Raw genomic sequence first — 19,914 nt, 5'->3', positions numbered from 1 at the left:
CATTACCTGTCGGTGCTGTTATCAGTACTACACGAGTTAATTAGAGCATGTATGTTATAGTGTTTACCAAGCACTGTCAACTGTGCCAAGAAACTGTAACGAGAGAGCATGATATGGCACAGTCTTCCAGTGCTGATAACTCAGTACCAGTCTATGTGAGAAAATAAATCTTCCTAGTCCAATAAGATTCACTCAGACCATCCTAGAAGATAAGCTCAACTACACATTGGAGGAAAAAAAAAAAAAATCCCATTTTAAAGCTGGAGAGTAAAATAACTTGGAATGATAGAGAATTGTTCCCATGTGGTAAAATGTCACCACTAGGAGTCTTGTGTCTTGGGTCCTTGCACAGCTTTGGGATCTGCTAACGGAGTCCCCTCACAGCAGATGCTAACGCGTGCTAAGGGCTTCCTGCAAGCAGTGTAAGAACCTATGTCTGAACCAAGACTGAACACAGGTGTGCCTCCATGCCGCTTCAATGGGAAGTAACACAACTCAGCTCCATCTATCATTAATTTGGGTAATATTGTGTAGAAAAACTGAGAGAGAACTATAAAGTGATGCGGGGAGATCATTTTCCTTGGAGCAAAGACACAGTAATGCAGCACTCGGGGGGCTAAATTCTCCACAGTATTCTGGCATTAGCATCAGTGACAATAAGGAAACTGTTCAGCAGGAACTGCCTCTCTAAGGATGATACACCAGTTGCTCAGATTCAACAAAGCACATACAAGTATATTTAGGCTTTAGCTGTACACTGGAATTTGTTTCTATTCATTAAATGTATATAAGGACACATGAACACACAGATAGCCTTGAGTCAGCAAGTGAACCTACTCACCTTAAAAAAGTAAAAAACATGACACAACCCTAGAACTGATTTAGCCTTTTCCCAGTGGTAAGAAATTTTTCCCTTTACAATCTGGTGCTCAATTTATCTCATACACATTCACCCTTCAGTTCAAACAAGGTTTTAGATAGAAATTCCTGTAACCTTTTCCAGTCTTGCATCCTTAAACCATCTGTTGCCATGATGGGCTGTCTTTCAGGGTACAGCCTGATAGTTTCCTGTGCTGTTGGCACTATGGACCTTGTATGCAGCTACAGCATGAAATATGGAGCATCTTACCTAGACCTTACCTGTCTACCATAATCCATGCAACTGAGTCAATGGGCTTGGGGCAAATGAGCAAAGCTTATGCGAATTCTTAAAATTAAGCATGAGCTCAAGTACTCTACCAAGTCAGGGCCTTTCTCAGGAATGATAAATGTGAAAAACATGGAAAAGCAGGGCAAGTCCATGTGGATTGAAGACATAAGAAAACATTTCTTTGACATCGGGTAAAGTATTTGCATACATTACAGTGGCCTTTGGATTAAGAGGATTAATAGTTTTCTAATGCACATTTTTTGTCAAAAAAGCACGCCTTTAAGATAAATACAACAGGTGGTCTTACAAAGGTAATTTATTTGCAATTAACTCCTATTTCTGAGTCCAGCTTTCAAAATAATGTCTTCACTGAACCTTACTTGTGAACTTTACAACCATAAAATTGAACTCTGATTTTGTGAAGACACCCTTCTACCTTGTGTAAGTGGCAGCATAATTAAAGCTCTGACAAACAGATAAATCCAAAATGGTACTGCAGAATTCATCCTTTTGCAAGTTACACATGATTTCAAAACAACACATGAAGACAATATGGACATTCTTTCAGTGGATATGACAAACCCCATCAGCGTAGCTAAGGTAAATTATTACTACCAGCCCATTTACTCCTACCAGCAATGGCTAATTCAGCTAAAAGACCGCAGTTGGAGGTATCAGGGTGACAAATTCAAATCAGGCATCCTACTGGAGCTGGGAGTCTGGACTCAGATTGTCTGATAAGTAAAGTGACGAGTACGTACGTGCTGACAGTGTGCAGCATTCCAACAGAATCTAGCGTGTCTCAGGGCCATCCATATGCTCCACCATATGTCCATGAACAGAGAGGAGTCCAGAATCACAGCCTCTGGAAAGCGTAGGTCTCCCAGGCTCTCAAGATACCAGCCAGGATCCCAGTTTTGCTCTATTAATTGGTGTGTAAGCACCTGTATTCCCTCCAACAAACTACAGATTTTAGCCCAGAGGGCAAATATGGAACATAACCAACTGTTTGCTGATTCAGAAGCTGGCTCCCACAGGGAAAGTTCTACTAGGGAATAAAAGGTTGCTGTGGGCTGTGTTTCTTCAGAGCCAATTCAACCTCTGTGTCTTAATCACAAAGAAGCTGCAGCAACAGAGATGTTACCACGTAAAACAGCAGTACTGACGAGCAGCTAGAAACAGACTGGATTTTTGTCGTGGTTTAACCCCAGCCAGCAACTAAACACCACGCAGCCGCTCACTCACTCCCCCCCACCCAGTGGGATGGGGGAGAAAATCGGGAGAAGAAGCAAAACCCGTGGGTTGAGATAAGAACGGTTTAATAGAACAGAAAAGAAGAAACTAATAATGATAATGATAACACTAATAAAATGACAACAGCAATAATGAAAGGATTGGAATGTACAAATGATACGCAGTGCAATTGCTCACCACCCGCCGACCGACACCCAGCCAGTCCCCCGAGCGGCGAATCCCTGCCCCCCACTTCCCCGTTTCTGTACTGGATGGGACGTCACATGGTATGGAATACACCGTTGGCCAGTTTGGGTCAGGTGCCCTGGCTGTGTCCTGTGCCAACTTCTTGTGCCCCTCCAGCTTTCTCACTGGCTGGGCATGAGAAGCTGAAAAATCCTTGACATTAGTCTAAACACTACTGAGCAACAACTGAAAACATCAGTGTTATCAACATTCTTCGCTCTGAACTCAAAACATAGCACTGTACCAGCTACTAGGAAGACAGTTAACTCTATCCCAGCTGAAACCAGGACAATTTTAATAGCCTAGCATAAGGGAATACAAGTTTCAACTCACTCAGTAGAAGACAGGTTGCTTTATTTTGCCTTCTATTCTGCTCTTCACTTACATTTTTCTCGGGGTGACTGGCTACAGTGTATTTTCACATTTCAGTCCTACCTTATCGCTGTCCACTGTGTTCTGTGATGTCCTGGATGCAATGGAAATGGTGTCAGGTTGACTGCTGCCATCTCCTTGGCTGTCTGCATCATCTACTCCATCTCTGCAAAAGACATAACAGGGAAACAACGGTGCTTACTTAACATACCACCTTGGAATGTGCACAACTTTATAGGTGGATTTGGAAAGTGCTGAGTCAGCGTGCCAGAGCTGGCTTTGTGCTAAAATTACCTCACTGATGCAGCCCATGTTGCTATGTAGCTTGCAATTTAAAATTATGTCACCCTCAGCCATAGGGTTGGGATTAGCACATAATCACAATGTTTGTTGCTGGAAACAGGATGGCCAGTGCCTGCATATTTACAGCATAGAAGACTCTGGTGTTCAAAAATAGCTCTGTAATGAGGGTGTGAGGCAGAATTTTTCCTTCAATTAGATTTCTACCTTAACCAAAACCATTCAGCCCAGGCTACACATGACACTGAATGAAGGGGTATTTCTCTTGTCTCACAGGAACCACATCTTCAGGAATAATACTAAGCCATAAAAATGATATCCAAACAAACATAAATAAAGACAGTGTAGACCTCTACGAGTCTACCTCTATAAGTCTGCTAACAGAGGGTATTTTCTTCCCTTCTGCTCTATAGATATAGTTCTTCTAAATTTTTAGTCGTCTTTCAAAATAAATATTTAAATAATACAAAACACATATTTAAGGACAAAGGAAAAAAAAAAAAATTAAGATCCCCGTTCTGTACTAGAATACTTTTGTACTGGTGCATGTCCCCAGGAAGAAATGTCTGGATGTCTGCCTTGCTACAGCTCTCCTGGGTGACCTTGGCTACTCATGCTTTGGATGCCTCTATAACACAGCCTGAAATAAGAGCGTAATAAAACTTGATGAGGAAATGGAGATGCTCGAATTACAGGTGGCTTTTGGGAATGCCAGCATGACAGCAAAAGAACAATTCATTTTCTATAATTTCTATTTAATCCAGGATTCAAAGAAGTTGACAAAAAAATTTAATATTACTTCACAGGCTGAAATGAGTTTGTATTTGATGATGAAACACAGATTCTCCACTGTAGTAATATATTGTCATGACCAGCTGTGATTTTCATTGTCAAACAATTCAAAATGCCAAACAGGGAAAAAAAAAATAAATCTGTTAATACTCAAATGTGAAAAAGTAAATTCTACTTTGGGAAAGAAACGTAACCTTGGACTCTGAAGAATTTTTACTGTTCATTTCTCCCTAATACTTTGGAGTACTAAAATAAAAGACCTTTGTATGTATATCATAGAAAAGCTTTCTAGCTACTTTTGCCAAGACAACATATAAAAAGCAAAGATGATGGAACCTGCTTTTGACTATAGTAAGAAAAAATAAGTGAATCCAGTAAAAAGCCCACCACAGACACTACACTGCTGTTGGTTGAGAAAATGCTAGTGATTTCATGTTGTATGGAATGACTGAGGTTACCTTCTACTGTTGTTTCGCTGCTTTGCTGGTGTCTTGGGGAGCTGAATTGGCTCTTTCAGAGCTCCTTTCAGATGGATAATCCTTTCTTGAATGACTTCCCGGATATTTTTGATCCATTCCTGTTTTGTTTCAATACTGGATGCCTAAAGTTCCACAAGGCAGAAAGACAGACACTTTATCATATTTCCAGCATGTCACCTCCTAAGTAGAAGAATTGTGGCTGGCTGATGAAAATGCATGATTAACTGTTTCTCCTCTCTGCTGTGTTGTTTTAGCTGCTGGAGTACCTGGTAACCCCAGGAGAACTGAGGGTATTTTTACCAGACCTACTCGGCAAGCAACAGCAAAGCAGCTAAGCTCTGGATAAATATATTTAATGCTAGCAGTACAGCACGCTCTGTAGAGGAGAAATAGGTTATCAGTGCACAGCTGGGATTTCCTCAGACAAAATAACTATAACATGAATTCTTCGTTAGGAACTCACTTGACAGAAATGGCTGTCAGCTCTGGAGGTTTGAGGAATTGGTTGATCGTTGATTAGCCCAGTGGCAAAGGACTAAGAGAATTACGCCTCCCAACCAAACACCCTGAGACGTGCCCTGTGTCAGTGTGCAGCTGTTCAACCCAGATTGCACGAGGAGATGCAATTTCAGCAAGGCTGCACAACTGCACTGTCTTGATTCATACTGAGGCCTTAGAGCTGAACTGCTTCTGATGCAGGCATGATCCTGCCGATAGACATGGAAGCCATGTGAATATGAGGAGAGAAGAAACTTACCTTTCATTTAATGCTCCCAAGGCCTGAACTAGCAGCTCTAAAGCAAAGAAAACAAGTAGAAAAGACTTACTTTCAGCACTGTTTTATTGTCTGAGGATGGTGTTCGTCCAGACCACAAAGCAAATTTACAGGGATCTCCTTCAACATGTTCAGTCACTCCCAGTTCTGAGGTCTAGTGTGGAAGAGAGATGATGAGAGATTTCATATATATGAAACCTCATGAGTCCAGAAAACTTTATGTTTGTAGGGAGAAATGGGGAGGCAGGGATGGATAAGGGAATAAGATCTTGTCTCTGCTTTGCTACACATAGATAAAAGAAACAGAAAACCAGCAGGGGATGGCAGGGAAGTGAATGGCTTGAGTGATACTCCTTGCATTTCCCACCCACCCTTCACATCTCACTATCTTAAACATCTCCAGACTCCCTATGAGCTTGGCTTCCAGGTGAGCCCCACAGGGCCCAGAGCCAGCCCTTCCAGGTGGCATGAGTATCCCCAACCCAGCATGGAGAAGTGTGAGCCAGCCCCCAAACTTGACCTCTACCTACAAGAAACACAACATCCAGAATACTTTCTTTGCAGCCACACCTACCAGTAACTTGTTCTTGTAAACATATTTTGTGTGTCCTGAAGAATCTTTGATCTCTTTGCTAAACACCAAAGAGATTTCAAAGAGAAACAAATGCCTCTCACGGCCTTTCCGAATGAGAGACTTGGGATCCCACACTTGGAAGGAATCCTGAAGAATCAGCTCTCCCTGGACGTCCAGGTTCTCATCAAACCCTAAAACCACAAAATACATTGGCTTGTATTTGTTCTTGGGACCAGTAATGCCCAGAAACACCAGAGCAGTAAGGAACTGAAATAAAAGGGCCTTTCTCTTTTTTTATGTATATTCTGAAAGGACATTAATGGGTATCCATTGCCGCAGTGAAAATATTTTTCTTTTTTTTTTTCCTACTGCAATGATTTAACTATTTCACCAGAAGCAAATATGTCATGTGTGCTAAATGAGACTGCTTCTAAGTGTAGTAGTAATTACTTAAAGATAAACATTATAAAGGTTTCAGTGGCAGTTACTGTACACAAAACTGCAATGCAAGGAATCTTATGCACATCAACACAAATTCAGAGAAACATAATGTGCAGTGGCTAGAAGTGCCCCATCATACCATGATGCCTTCAAGCATGCTAACCCAACCTTCAAGGGCCTGTGGCCACAGCAGTGGCACGGGGGTGCTACATCTATAAGAGCAAATTGGTATGATGTCTGAAAAAACTTTCCAGGAGGATTTTCTCATCTTCCAAGCTGCATGTCAAAAACTTTCACATGGCTGAGGATCACAGGACTCCCTCCCCATAGCTGGGAGGCTTGAAGGAAAAGGAAGTCCCTAGTGCAAGGTGCCCTCCAAGCTGCTGTCCCAGCAGTTGCTGTCTCAGCAGCTTGTGGGTCACATTTCTCTCCAGAGCTGGGGACTGCTCCTCCACCAGCACAGCCTGCTGTTGTCATGCCAGATAGCCCTGGGAGAGCAGCAAGCAGCCCTGGTCCCTGCTCCACATAGTCAGAAATAGTGTTTTCTTCAGAATACAACTGTCCAAGTGCTTGTCTACCCTAACAAAGTTATCTCTGCTTTATTATTGCGTGGTGTTAGCCATCTCATGGGGACAGATTATCCAGGCGTTATTTTGTGAAACCTTACTTTTCACCAGACACCACAGTTAAAACCATCTTTATGGTGTTTCTACCTATGCTGAGTCAGTTTACCCCCCTGCAATTTTAGTCACCTGGCCTTAATGTGCTGCTTAGCTACTGGCACCATTTCCTTTTTCTTGCTTGTTTTAGTACTCGACTTGTTTCCTGGTTCTGACTGAAGCCAGGCTGGAAATGATTTTCCCAGGCCAAGAAAATGATTGAGAGACAATAAAGCATCTCTGTCCAGAACAAAATTTTTAAATTTTAGAAATACTCCACACATCAAAAAGCCAATAAAAGACTTAACTTTGGGACAATCAAAATATTTTTTCTGTAATTTTGAAATACTTTTTAATAATGCTTTTTTTTTAAATTTATTTTTGGGATAATTATACAAACATTTTGAAACATAAACTGTTTTGACTTGGAAAACTAGAGCTTTTTCTTGAAATGTTGAGACAATATTTAGAAATGTTTTCATCCAATAATTGTTACAGCTGCCAGCAGCTAAACTGATACTGTTTCAGAAGGGTTGGTTTTTTTTTTTCATTAAGAATGTTTTAACCAAATATATATACACATGGTACATGTATACATATATATAATATATACACACACACACATATGTGTATGTACCTATATATACACACACTAAATAAATAAGAACCCCAAACTTCCCAGCCAGCTTTATTCTTCCAAGACTGTTGGAGATATATCAGAAAGGAGCTAGGAAGTACCTGAAAATTATGATCGATCAACAGTATTGCTGTAGTCAACCTGTACTAACTTTCTACACAAGTTACAACAAGGCTTCATTTATGGGCGGGTCCCTCCCCTGCCCCAGCCATCTGCTACCTTCCAGCATGCTGACGTGCATTGCGTCGTTGGCCTTCTTTGGGACACTGAGCATCACTTCCAGACCATCTTTGAGTTCCCCTTTGCCCTCCTCGCAGCAGGTTAGCAGCTCCTAAGAAGCAATGCAGAACACCTATAAACAAACTGACCAACATGCTGGCTTTATCTCAGATTGGTTTTCTTGGCAAGTAAAACAAAAAGTTGCAACCGCTTCACTAACAGTGGCAGGAGAAAGCTGAAGTGCATCAAAACACACTGTGGCTAAAGCAAGACAACATAAGGTGCTCTCGAGTGAGACTCTGCACTCAAAGGGTTTCTGGGGATTTTTGCCTATGCTGCACTCATCAGTCAGTCCAGCTGTGCCAGCTGGGTTGCAGGACCCCTGCCTGATCCAGCGGTGCTGGTGAGAACCGCAGTGCGGGCAGGGCTGGCAGTGGGCTGTGCTCAGGGCAGGGAGGTCACTTCAGGAAAGATTCACCTGAGAAGACCACCAAAGGGGTGATGACTGAAGGGGTGGTTTAGCCTTCCCATTAGCAGGTGGTTTGTACAGTGCAGGCTTGCTGTCCCACAGCGCTCACAAGACTATGGTAAACCTACGTATTGTTTCAGTAAACTGGTACAAAGCACAGATTTGTCAACACACTGAATGTACTCAGTAAGTGCCTTCCTAGTACAGCATATCACTCCTTTGGTATATACACAGGAAGCTTTAAAGAGATGCAAGTATCATATCTGGTCCTAGCTTTTCAAAGTCAGGATCTGCCTCTTCCCTTATCCCCCAGATATTTTTTCTTCTCTGGTTTACTAGTTTTGAAGTAAACAGTGGCTGGTTAAGTTAGATCTAAAATTCACCTACTCACAAGATACTGCAAAAACCTGTAACCAATTTAAAACAAACCAACAAAGGGTGGTTTTTTATTGGAAATGTTAATGTTTCACTTGGAAGTTCTTGCTTTGTATATGAAGCTTTTCCCTGTTTTTCAAACACAAACTTGTTAGCTCCTAAATAGAATCTAATGCCAGTGAAGGAGTCTCAGTTAAGAGTCAGTGAAATTTCCCAAAGTTCATTACTGCTGTCATTGAAATCTTTAATCAAAATATTACATGTCACAAACTTAGCAAGAAGGAAAGTAAACAGTTCTGTCATCCCTTCAATTTCTCTGTCCCAGTTCTTGCTTTTTAGGATTAAATCCACGTAGATACAACACCCCCCCCAGTTGAAACAGGTGATCAGTTTTTTACTGTTAGTTTTTTTCTTCCTGTGAGTCTTTTCCTTTAAAACACCCAACCTGATTTCACACTTTGTTGCTAGGCTCAGGCCTGGGAAGCAGGAGTAGCAGCTCAGCAGCAGCAGCTTACAAGTCATGAACAGGTGATGAAGCAGCTCCCTTAAGAATAAGTTAACTCATTACATCTGTGAACTGCTCTGCATGAGCTGATTTGGGCAGCTCACTAAGGTACCTTCAGTAGGAGTTGATATTTTGTGATCCTCTGGACAGGCTTGATTAAATAAGAAGAGATAGAGTTGGCCAGACCATGTCTTTGCTGAATTTCCTAGAAGAGATAAAAACAGCAGTCAGGCATAGAAAACTATTAACCCCCCTGCCAGACAGAACCACCCATAACTAATTTTAGCTCTGGACCTCTGCATTTCTTTGTTAGTTTTTTAACTCTCTTTAAGCTCACATGCAAATAACTGTGGTTTCAGAAATGCTGGCAATAAATTGCAGAGGCCCCCTAAGGCCACTTAAACTGCAGGGGCCCTATGCAAGTCAAGCGAAGGCAATGTTGAGTAAACTACACAGGCTTGATTTAAATATGACTTATCTGTCATGTCAACTGGTTTCTCCTAGTGATGAAGGCTGAAAGCAGAGTCTTAGCAGTCAATTAAAATGGAGTGACATTAAATTAAGTTGCATGCGTAGGGTGTCATTTAGCTGTCTAAACATAAGCATCTAGTACCATTTGAGAGCCCTGAGGTAGCTGCAATATCCACATGAGAGTAACAGGTCTGACACGGTGCTGACAGACCTATGCTATTCTGAGGTGGCAGCTGGGGGCCAGGAGAGATACCCTTATGACACATTTACAGCACTGAACGTTCCTGGTTTGTCACCTGAATCTCAAACAAAATGTCTGTGCTGATCAGTGTGACGTGCTCATGAACTTCTGGAGACATTACAGATAGGCACCTGGTGAGGTCTGCAAAGGGCCCAGCTGCCTCCCTCCAACTGGTTCCAGTGGGAGTTAGGAGCTCCTCAAAATCCTACAGGACCCTAATGCACATATTTAACCACCTAAAAGATTTAAAACTCATGCCCTACAGGGGCACATTCACTGCTGAAACAGAACAGGTTGGAATTCCTTCTGTCTCCACCAGGCCCTAGGCATGCCTCCCCTTGCTCCTGGCCATCAGGAAATCCTCGGTTCCTAGGGGAGCAGATGGGGAGGGGGAATGGGACTTATCTCCAGCTACTGGAGGGTAAATTTGAGGCTGTAAAGGGAAGAAGTTACAGAAGATGAAGGGGGAAGAACTGCTAAGAACGGAGATTTTCTTTCTGTATACAGTCTGATTTTCTGCTGAGTACTAGGGAGGTTACTGGGTTTTTTTAGCTCCAGTGTTTATCTTTAAGCTGGGATGCAAAAATAGCAACTTTTCACACAATGTGCCAACAGATTTTTTTTTTTTTTTGGTACTAGGCAAGTTTGGTTTAGAAAAAAATATCTCTGGTGGCATGAACGAGACCCAGAAGGGAAGGGGCTCTGTGTGTGGGTTAATGGAGTTCGCATGAAGCTGAGTCATGCCTGGCTCCAAACAGGGACAGAGTCTGCAGAGCACATGGCTAGGATTCACTTAGTAACTGCCAGAGCCAGCAAGACCTCGGCCATGTCTGTGAACTTCCTGGAGCTGGCTAAGCACACTTGTTTTTGTAGGATCCAAGTAATGAATTTAGCGCTATTCCTTCCTCCTAGCTCTCTGAATAGCAGGGCATGCTCCCAGCAAGATATCTCCCCTTTGGGCATTCCTTGCTCCGCCAGGACGCTCCCTGGTCAGACTGTGTGGAGACACAGTGGGTTGATGGAGTGACAGCTGTCCCTGCTGCACGGGAACCTGCAGCAGGGAAGCAATAGCACTGCTACATGGCAATCAGACAAGTACACTGCTGGAAAGGGACGTTCTCCCTGCAGCTCCTCCCTCTGGTCCCTGAAGTGTTGGAGTAAGACGGCAGCCTGCTGGAGTATGTCTTGGGTTGGCTTTTTAACAACTGGAGAGGTCTGGACTTACTGTGAGTGGAGCTGGAAACTGGAGAGGTCTGTGCAGGGTGGAGCACGGTAGTGCAGACATTTCTTACACACCTCTAAGTAACATGAACCACAGTGATACCTGAGCTAGCTTTGAAGTAGCTGGCAGGTTTCAGAAGCAAGCTAGTCACAGGGCTCTGTGCTCTCTACTTTGCCTGCTTCTTGTTTAAAGCAAGCTTGGCTCACATTATAGTCCACCATGGCTCACCATTAGACACAACTTTAGTTATTCCTTGGGTGGAAAATTGTCCCAAGGACCTGGAAGAAATGACAGTATCTGACAGGCACCATGTACCTACAGTTGTGTGTTACAAACCAGATGAGCTATAGAACAGGATCAACGTGTAGTCTTACATGCAATGGCAGAATCCCAGACACACACCAAAAATATCCTCTGCATAGGACAGCACAGGACCCTCAGAGGCCCTTGGATGGACAACATGGAGACAGGAATACTTAAATACAATTTCATACCATAAGAATTGCTGAATTTACCATGAAGCAGTGATAAAAGTGCCCAGATTTTGTATCAAATGTCTAAAGACATTCACAAATTAAGATAAGTCTAATTGTGTACAGTTGTTTAGTAGGAGGACAAACTGCATCCTGAACCGGGTGTACAGACCAACAGCTTGCTGAGTAGACGGATTCAGCACTGAAACCCTCATGAAATGTTTAGGTTTTGTAATGCATGACACAAATCTTTGGTGAGCAATTTCAGAAAAAATATTACTAAGGAGAAACTGAGATCCTGCTTGCACCTCTGCCCATTTCCTAAGGGACACTCCAGCTCAGCGGAGAAACTATCCAAGAACGTGGAGAAACCCAATGCTCTGCAATGCTACCCAAATCAATGAGCTTTACCACGTTCCACTCTGTAAATGCTGGTCATGCAAGTTAAAGGTGCTGTGTGGCATATAGATGACTGAACCAAACTCCGTCCTAAGGACCAAAGCTCGCTTAAATAACAGACACTAAAATCACCTCAATAATATGCTGATTTCCACCAGCTGAAGCTGAGGGCTAACACATGTTGGTAATCAAAAATATATCTTGCTAGCCTGAAGTATATGATATTACAAATATTAAAAATTACTAAATATGGGAGGCATCATTTATCTTTGAAACTACTGAATGAAGAGCGCAGTTATTAAGTAATGTAGTAATACTCTCAGATGATGAACAAGACAGATACAAAAAGTGAAAGAACCAAATGAATGAGTCTACTGCAATTATGAAAGAGTAAGCACACTAGTTCCATGCCCTATGCAATTTCGAGCTAATATAACCATACCAACAACTTCTGAGTTTTATAAGCAAAGCAAGATCTCTAGGGAGGGAAGATAGCAATCTTTATCATTTATTAGACTAATGCTATAGGATAAACTAGGCAAGTTTCACGAATGAGAGTTTGTGCATAATTTTCCACTTGTATCAACTGGTCTAAGAAAAGAAACTGCTTTTCTCTACATATATGGCTTCACTTATGTCCTTAGAACATCCCAGCTATGATAGCATCGCTATTAATTCTCTTCACAGTTTCAAACGAGATATGTCACTTTTCTTTGCTCCTTCTCCTAATTAGCTAACCCTTGCAATGGCCCCTGAAGCTGCAAATTTTCCATAGACTTGAAGGGTTCAGACAGATTACTGGGACTGCTTGTTTTCATCTCAAGGGTGGCTTTCTATGACGGTTTATGCAATTTGAGGGGTTGTACACTTGTCATCTTCAAGCAGGCTTCTTACTAAGGGGTGTTATTCTGGATAATTCACTCTCATTATCAGGGTGTTTTGGGAAATTCCAGGTTCTGCCTGGAAGAAAAGAATCAGCCATTTGCTCCCTATTCCTCAGGCCAGACTGTCCCCTCTCCTGTCACTTAACCGCTGCCACTCCAAGATCAAGATAAGAAGGATCTACAGGTACTTCCACTACCTTAGTCACTCAGATTGAGTGACTCCTAGGGGATTTTGGGGGGGAGATAGACCGCTTTCTTTTCTTGCACCAGCACCACTCGGTAGCCCAGCACAATTCCCACCAATGGAAGGAAAACATGCCCCGTTGCAAAACAACAGATGCTGACACATGAATATTCACTATTAAGCAATATCAGGCAGGTTTCCAGCCCATATACTGTGCTGGAGTGGAAAAGCTTAGCAGAGGAAACGCTTTTAACCTGTGCGAACACCACTGATAGACACCCAAGGCGGCCCACCCCCCCGCCCCAGTCACCAAACAGTACAAACCATTCAACAGGCTCAAGCGCCACCTCCTGGAAAATCCCTTCAGTTCAATTCTACTTTTAGACCAGTTGGTAACACGGCAAAAGGTGTTCATCACTTTCTGCCTCATGTGAGGTCTTTCAGTGTTGAGTTTAATCGAAATGCTATAACTGTTGACACATGCAAAGCCCAGAGGAGCTGATTCATGTCAGCTGCCAAACACATCACAGGTTGGATGCTGCTGAGTGGTTACATTTGTAAAAAGATTTTCAATGCTTTGGAAAAAAGGTTTTAGCATTTTTTCAGAAAGGCAACTAATTAAAGCTATAAGCTAGCAGACAAGAATGGCAAGATGGATGAGGTTCCAGAAATCAGAGGGAAAGCTTAGTTCAAAATTACTCAAAAACTTTAAAGATCTTTCTCAGCCTACAAAACCGGGATTGGAACCTGCAAATTTTTTAGCACCAGGTGTAGCGCTTGCAAGGGAAATAGTCTAATTGCAGTCAATGGAGTCCCTTACTAGCATGATGAAGCAAATGTTTAATAGGTTGGGTAAAATTTGCAGAACAGGAGGACAGGATCTTATTCTGGACTTAGGGCTTTCAGGTCATAAAATATAATGGGATCTGCTTTTCATTTTACCACAAAACCCAGAGGTAGAGAGTACATCTAAACCAGATCTTTAGAAAGGATCGGGTCTGAAAAATGCACAAAGGTTCCCATAAGAATGTGTGTCTCCATTAAAAACAACTTGTCACACTGATAAAGATTATACATCACACCACAGCCTATCAGTTTTCACAGCATGTGATACCTGCAGTGGAATGAAAAACCCAAATGCCAAAGCACAAAAAGGAACCCATTGCTCAGATGTAAAGTGGAAGTGTTTCAGCTGCACTAGGCATGCCAAAGGAAAATGGCAATGGCTGCTTACATCAAAGAAAGTCCCTGCATGTTCCAGGATGAGCTGGCTGGAGTCAGGCTTGTTTTTGCAGTAGGTGACATACATCTGAAATTTATCTGCCTGTGAAAACAAACATCAAGGGAAAAGCAAGTTAAGCTGTTTTTCTGCTTGCACAGTCTTTCATTAAGGCTCACCAGGATAAATACGGGTGATAAACCCCCACTTCTCAAAGCAACAGAAAAATTGCAAATTAAGAACAGAAGACTTATAGAAAACTCATGCCTTACCTGAGCAGTTCTGAGCAGAATGAGGAGCACCATGTAACAGCTATGGGAGGCTTTCTTTAACAAGTGTCACAGTGTGAAGGCCTGAAACTTTAATCCAGCTATAAAATAATTTCTAAGAGCTGTAATGATGTTACATAGATTGTATCCAAAAGTCTGCAGGTCTCAAAACCCAGTCATGAAGTGTTGGCTCTATCACCTACTTGCAGATAAAGCCAATGTAGAAACTCTGGGCAAGGGACTCACCTAGCTTAAACTGGTTTGAGCCAACATTTTTTACTTTAGACTGGCTCAGATTTGTGATGCCTGGCCCAAACTTGCCTTTCCTACCTTCATTCATACTTTAATGGCTCAAACTTTATGTTGTGCTAGGAGTGTTTTGCATTTCATTTCCTAATTTATTTATTTTTAAGAGGAAATTAAAAGCATCTGTGCACTTATGCCTTAGAGCAGTTTCATATTACTGAACTCTGGTCTCAGGGAGAGGCAGGCAAACAGAAGAGGAAGATGGCCTCCTTTTATTACTATTGCCTTTTTTATACCAGGTATCTAAATAACAGGACCCTGCAATTGGGCAGGCAGCTTTGTATGTATGTCTGTAAACATACACACAGCTCTGGACATGTACTATTCCAGAGATGATGTGATAGTATCTTAAAAATACCATGAAGATTTTGCACAGAATGATACATACATATGTCCATCTTTCATAAATAGGTAACCTCTCCTTTGTAAACAATATTTCTAAATCCATTTCATCAATATTTGTGTCATGTTTTTAAATTAAAAAAACATTTGAAATCATCCAAACATGCTCATTTTTTTTGATAAGTGAACATTTTTCATAATGACTTTTAAAATACTAATTCCCAGCTTTGAAATATAAATAAAACCTTCAGAGAAAACATGAAGATGGCCGACTTGCCTGGTAAATATTTTGAAAAGAGAACAGTTTTCATACAGATAAATTACTGTAGCCAATTTCTGGAGCCTCCTATGCCCATGAAGACTCTTAGCATCAACATTTCAAAGTCCTGTTGGAAATCATCCTGGCACTAGGTAATGGAATGAGAGAGCACAGTGGCTCAGAAATTTGACACTAACTTCTGAAGAAAAATGTTGATAAAATATGATGTTCACACCTTTGTAGAGGTCTCATGGCATAACTAAGATTCTCTAAGGAAGGTATACTAAGATTTTGAATGTCTGTCCTCCCAGGGCCCTTCACAAAGAAATGAATGTCACCCCTAAATACAGGTTTGATTTGGGGAAGTCCTGTTAAACAGGAACCAGCAGATGTAAAAGCTGTGCTGGTCAGTGCAGGACAAGGAGAGAGGCTCTGGAAAGCCTTCACACCACTGCTCAGGAGAAGAGTTAAGGGAGGGAACCTTTCACCCTGGGAGAGGTGACAGACAAAGCAGTCTTAGTTCCAGATTAGCTCCTAATCTCACTTATCACTAAGGACGTAACCCTTGCACCAATTCCCAGATTGTTTCTGTCTGTGCTGGAGGAATTAATTTGAATAAATAATGAAAAGAAGAAGCCTCATTACCCAGGTGACGAAGCAGTGGCCCACATCCTCAGGCAGTTGTTCGTATTTCTCTAGTTCTTTTAGAAAAATGCTGAAAAAAGAAGACACCAATGTAACTAGTTACAGTCAAATACCCAGGAGAAGCAGAATGACCAATGAGTTAATCAGTGCTAATGATCAGTACTTGTATCTTGATTACGAGGCTAATCAAGTGTCCTGCCAGTGGAAAAAAGTATGTCCTTGCCAAGGTATTCTGTGGTTTTTGAGCAGTGCTGCCTGACTCCACTAGAAAGGAAAAGGTAGCAATCCCTAGTAGGGGGTCAGTGTATTCAGGACTGAAAGTGGTATTCAAAAACCAGATCATTAATCTTCAAAAAGATCCTGTGCAGTGGTTCAGAGGAAGAGCAAAAAGAGAAGCCCAAAGCTGTCAGCTTTCCATCACCAAACTTGGCACACTGGGCAAAGGACAATTTAAATAAGCTTGACACTTCATAGGTAAGTAGTAAACTCCCAAAATACAGATTTTATAATCAACTCTCTCCTGACACCTTGTACCATGAGTGACATCTCTGTTTGCAGATAGAGGCCTGTACAATGTCTGGGTGGAAAGAGGAATGTGAAACGGAAGTTGCAGAAGGAGAAGCAACTGAATGTGCTGTTTCCCCAGCCCTGAATCAGGCTGGGGGATGCCTTAACATCACCAGCCAAAGGAGAAGATTGTGGAGGATGCTGGTGGAGGCGAGCAGGGGGGAAATTTATTTTAGCATTGCTAGAAGTTTTAGTGGGAAAAGGATCATGCAGAAGCAGCGGGCTGGAGAAGGATGGGTCAGAGAAAGGAGAAATGACAGCAGCAGGGAGCTGAGGGGCGTGACTGACAGTTGAAGGGGTGGTAGCTGGGAGCAAGGGAAGGTCAAAAAGGAGAGTAATCAGATGGCATCAGTCAGGGTCACTAAAAAGAAAATATAGCACCACAAAGAGAGGGAAAGTGGGAAGGCAATTGGGTGATCCTAGCATAGTTTTAAATGGGAGAGGAATATTTACCTGTATGACAGGGCAATTCTTGTGGGCTGGAACTCAATTCATCTATTACTTAAAGGCCTTTTTAATGTAATACATAGTTTGAATCTACTATCCTGATAAGCTTTGAAGCTGATTGCACAAAAGCATGCATATGGCAGCCTCTGCTGGACCATATTTATGTGTATGTGATGGCGCATTTATCTGGCTGAAGCACTGAAAGTGTCCCAGAACTTCAACAGGGAAGGTTTTTCTGATTTGTTTTTCAAACTGCTTTGGTTTTGATGTGTAACTTAATGATAGACTTTGAAATTCAGGCTGAACTTGTGGGATTCAGCACCCCTAAATGTTAAGTTTATAACTCCTATTGCATTCACATTATAGCAGGGAAACAATGCCCTCTAAGCTGACCTGATACACATCCTTATCATGATAAAAGCAAGTACAGTTAGGTACAGATTAAAAGCAGAGAGTCTCCAAGAAGTGGCAGGAAAGCTACTTATTCACCCAGCTCATGTCAACCATTCCTTTTTTCCCCCTTGTGTTTTCCAAGAGATCCTATATTTGACAGACAACCTTCCAGACTAGATGTAGTGCTGTGAGATGGAAAGCATGTATAGAACTACAAAGAATTGGTATAGTATGACTTTAACATTGTTAATCAGCTGAAGGTGAAGTTTAAACTAAGATGCAATTCATTTTTTGTAAAAGAAACAAAACAAGAAATCAAACATTACTTTGCAAATCTGGATCAATTACTTTACACTCCTGTGTGCATTGTACTGTAGGCGTTCACTGCTGACACCACGTAGATGTATAGGTATACACATGCCTTTGGTTTCCTTAGTAACCATTAACAGAACTGTTAGGAAAACCTACTTGTTATGAAAGTCATATATCTCCTGAATATTGCCAAAGATGATGTGTTCTTTATTAAGGATCCCAGCGGGTATTTCTTCCACTCCACTTGTCATTTCCCAAAGGTAAGTCTGGAAGACACCAGCAATTGTTAGCTTTGTGAATAAATGCAGCAAAAAAGACTAGATCTCCCCATTTTATTGCCAAAGGCACAGGCTGACAAGGGAGCTATGTACTTTGAGACTAAACAAACAAGCTAAAAAGAAGTTAAATGTTCCAGTGTCACAGAAAGCTCTCCAGAGAAATTCAAAGTGCTGACACTTAAAAGTTGTCTGAGGAAAAAGCAGAAACATGCCAACACCACCTGTCTTTGCTGTCCAACTGATGGTGTCCAAAAACTGCAGGCAGAAACAGTTGAAAGATAAGCTGGATGTGCCACTTCAGTAGCATTAGATACATAAAAATCTCTTTCAAACTGCAGATATGTGAAAGCTGACAGATTTCACTGAAATACACTCTGCTTTTTGCCCTGAATATCACAGTGCCCTTCAGGAACACCCTGCTGTAGAGCTAAGCAAGATATTTGACAGTGCAAATCCAGCTCTTTCTCTAGCATGAGATGATTCAAAGGAATAGATTTGATTCTTAAGAAAATGCTCCATGATTCAAAAAAGACTAGAAACCAACAAATTTCAGGTCAGTGTGCAAATATATTACTCTTTACTGAGTCCCAGAACATTGCGCTCACTCTGCAGGGGTGAGCGCAGCTTTGCAAATAAAGGCCCACTCAGGTGTCCCTGGAGGTGCAGACATTTACAGCCAAGTGTGGGGAGAACAGGGCACAGTTCTGCCAGGGAGACAAGCTCCCTCTGCCCACCCAGCTCCCACCACCAGCAGGACACAGCTCTGCAGCTAGCCGCTAATAGTGGTACCCTTACGCAAACTCTTGTTAAGGTCAGCCTTTGCAGTACAGTGAACATCACCACCTCAAAGGATGCCATGTCCTTCCTGAAAATACTGGAGACTTCCTGGGCCATAACTTACCTCTAAACATTCATGTAAATCCCTGACATAAGCTTTTTCAGTCTGAAGCAGCTCAGCCATAATGAATCTGGAAAAAAAGGAAGTATTTCAGGTGTTTTGGACATTATAAGCATTTGTACAATGAACAGAAAACAAAACATCCTTCTGTTGTCCTAATGAATCAGTGTACTTCCACTCTAAACCTTCAGCTGCCTTACTTTGCACCTTTCAGCTCCATGAATGAAATACCACTTCATACTCTAGTCCCTTGCGGGGTTATTTTCTAAATATTTTTCTGCATAAAATTCTATAAAGTTGTACTTCTGCAACCCTGAGTTGTGATTTACTATCTACATGCCCATCTTTAACAGTCAACTGATTCTCAGAATTTTTTTTTTCCCCAGGAGTAAGGACTTGAGATTCACCAACAACGCTTGCATCTTCACTAATAGTCAGTGGTAAGTCACCCTGAAACTTGACCTTCAGTGGCAATATAGATGGATTTGGGAGACACCACTACCTTGAAGAGGCTTCAACAGCTTGGTATCTAACCAGAGAAAATCCAGACTGCTAGGAAGCCCAACAACCACATCTGTAGTGCCTGAGGCTAGGCATCTCAAAGTTGAAATGCCCAATGTTTTTAAAATGTGCCGCAGGCAGACCAAGTGTAACCACTGTTCCTAAAGCAGAAACAGTTTCTTATCAAGGTTATGCGCTGTAGTGACAATTTCAGAGGGCTGAGAAGGATTGTACGTACAAATGCTTTCCAGAATATTCTCACACAAAAATTAAGATAAAATTCTGTGAAATTAGACTGTTTCTAGATTTAAGTGCAACAAGCAGTCTCCAAATATTTCCTCTAGTATGAAATATTTCCAGTTGTCTCAGTTCTACACC

At 41.8% G+C, this 19,914-nt stretch overlaps 1 protein-coding gene across 13 annotated transcripts in view; it reads right to left on the bottom strand.

Moving 5' to 3' along the window:
* Nucleotides 1-19,914, bottom strand: part of KALRN (kalirin RhoGEF kinase) — a 534,490-nt gene that overhangs the window by 141,588 nt on the left and 372,988 nt on the right. For all 13 annotated transcript variants that reach the window (XR_008236018.1, XR_008236019.1, XM_052792838.1 and 10 more), the window contains exons 24-33: nucleotides 19,039-19,105; nucleotides 18,016-18,125; nucleotides 16,141-16,210; nucleotides 14,335-14,424; nucleotides 9,339-9,431; nucleotides 7,878-7,989; nucleotides 5,922-6,112; nucleotides 5,400-5,501; nucleotides 4,552-4,694; nucleotides 3,065-3,167 (exon numbers count right to left, since the gene is read on the bottom strand). Coding sequence is in view for 11 of the 13 variants with exons in the window: in XM_052792838.1 (XP_052648798.1) it covers nucleotides 3,065-3,167; nucleotides 4,552-4,694; nucleotides 5,400-5,501; nucleotides 5,922-6,112; nucleotides 7,878-7,989; nucleotides 9,339-9,431; nucleotides 14,335-14,424; nucleotides 16,141-16,210; nucleotides 18,016-18,125; nucleotides 19,039-19,105 (1,081 nt within the window). In the remaining 2 variants the exon portion in view is untranslated. The remainder of the gene's footprint in view (nucleotides 1-3,064; nucleotides 3,168-4,551; nucleotides 4,695-5,399; nucleotides 5,502-5,921; nucleotides 6,113-7,877; nucleotides 7,990-9,338; nucleotides 9,432-14,334; nucleotides 14,425-16,140; nucleotides 16,211-18,015; nucleotides 18,126-19,038; nucleotides 19,106-19,914) is intronic.

This window comes from Harpia harpyja, chromosome 7 (assembly GCF_026419915.1).
Source record: "Harpia harpyja isolate bHarHar1 chromosome 7, bHarHar1 primary haplotype, whole genome shotgun sequence".
Classification (NCBI taxonomy): Eukaryota; Metazoa; Chordata; class Aves; order Accipitriformes; family Accipitridae; genus Harpia; species Harpia harpyja.
This window is presented reverse-complemented; position numbering and strand designations above follow the sequence as displayed.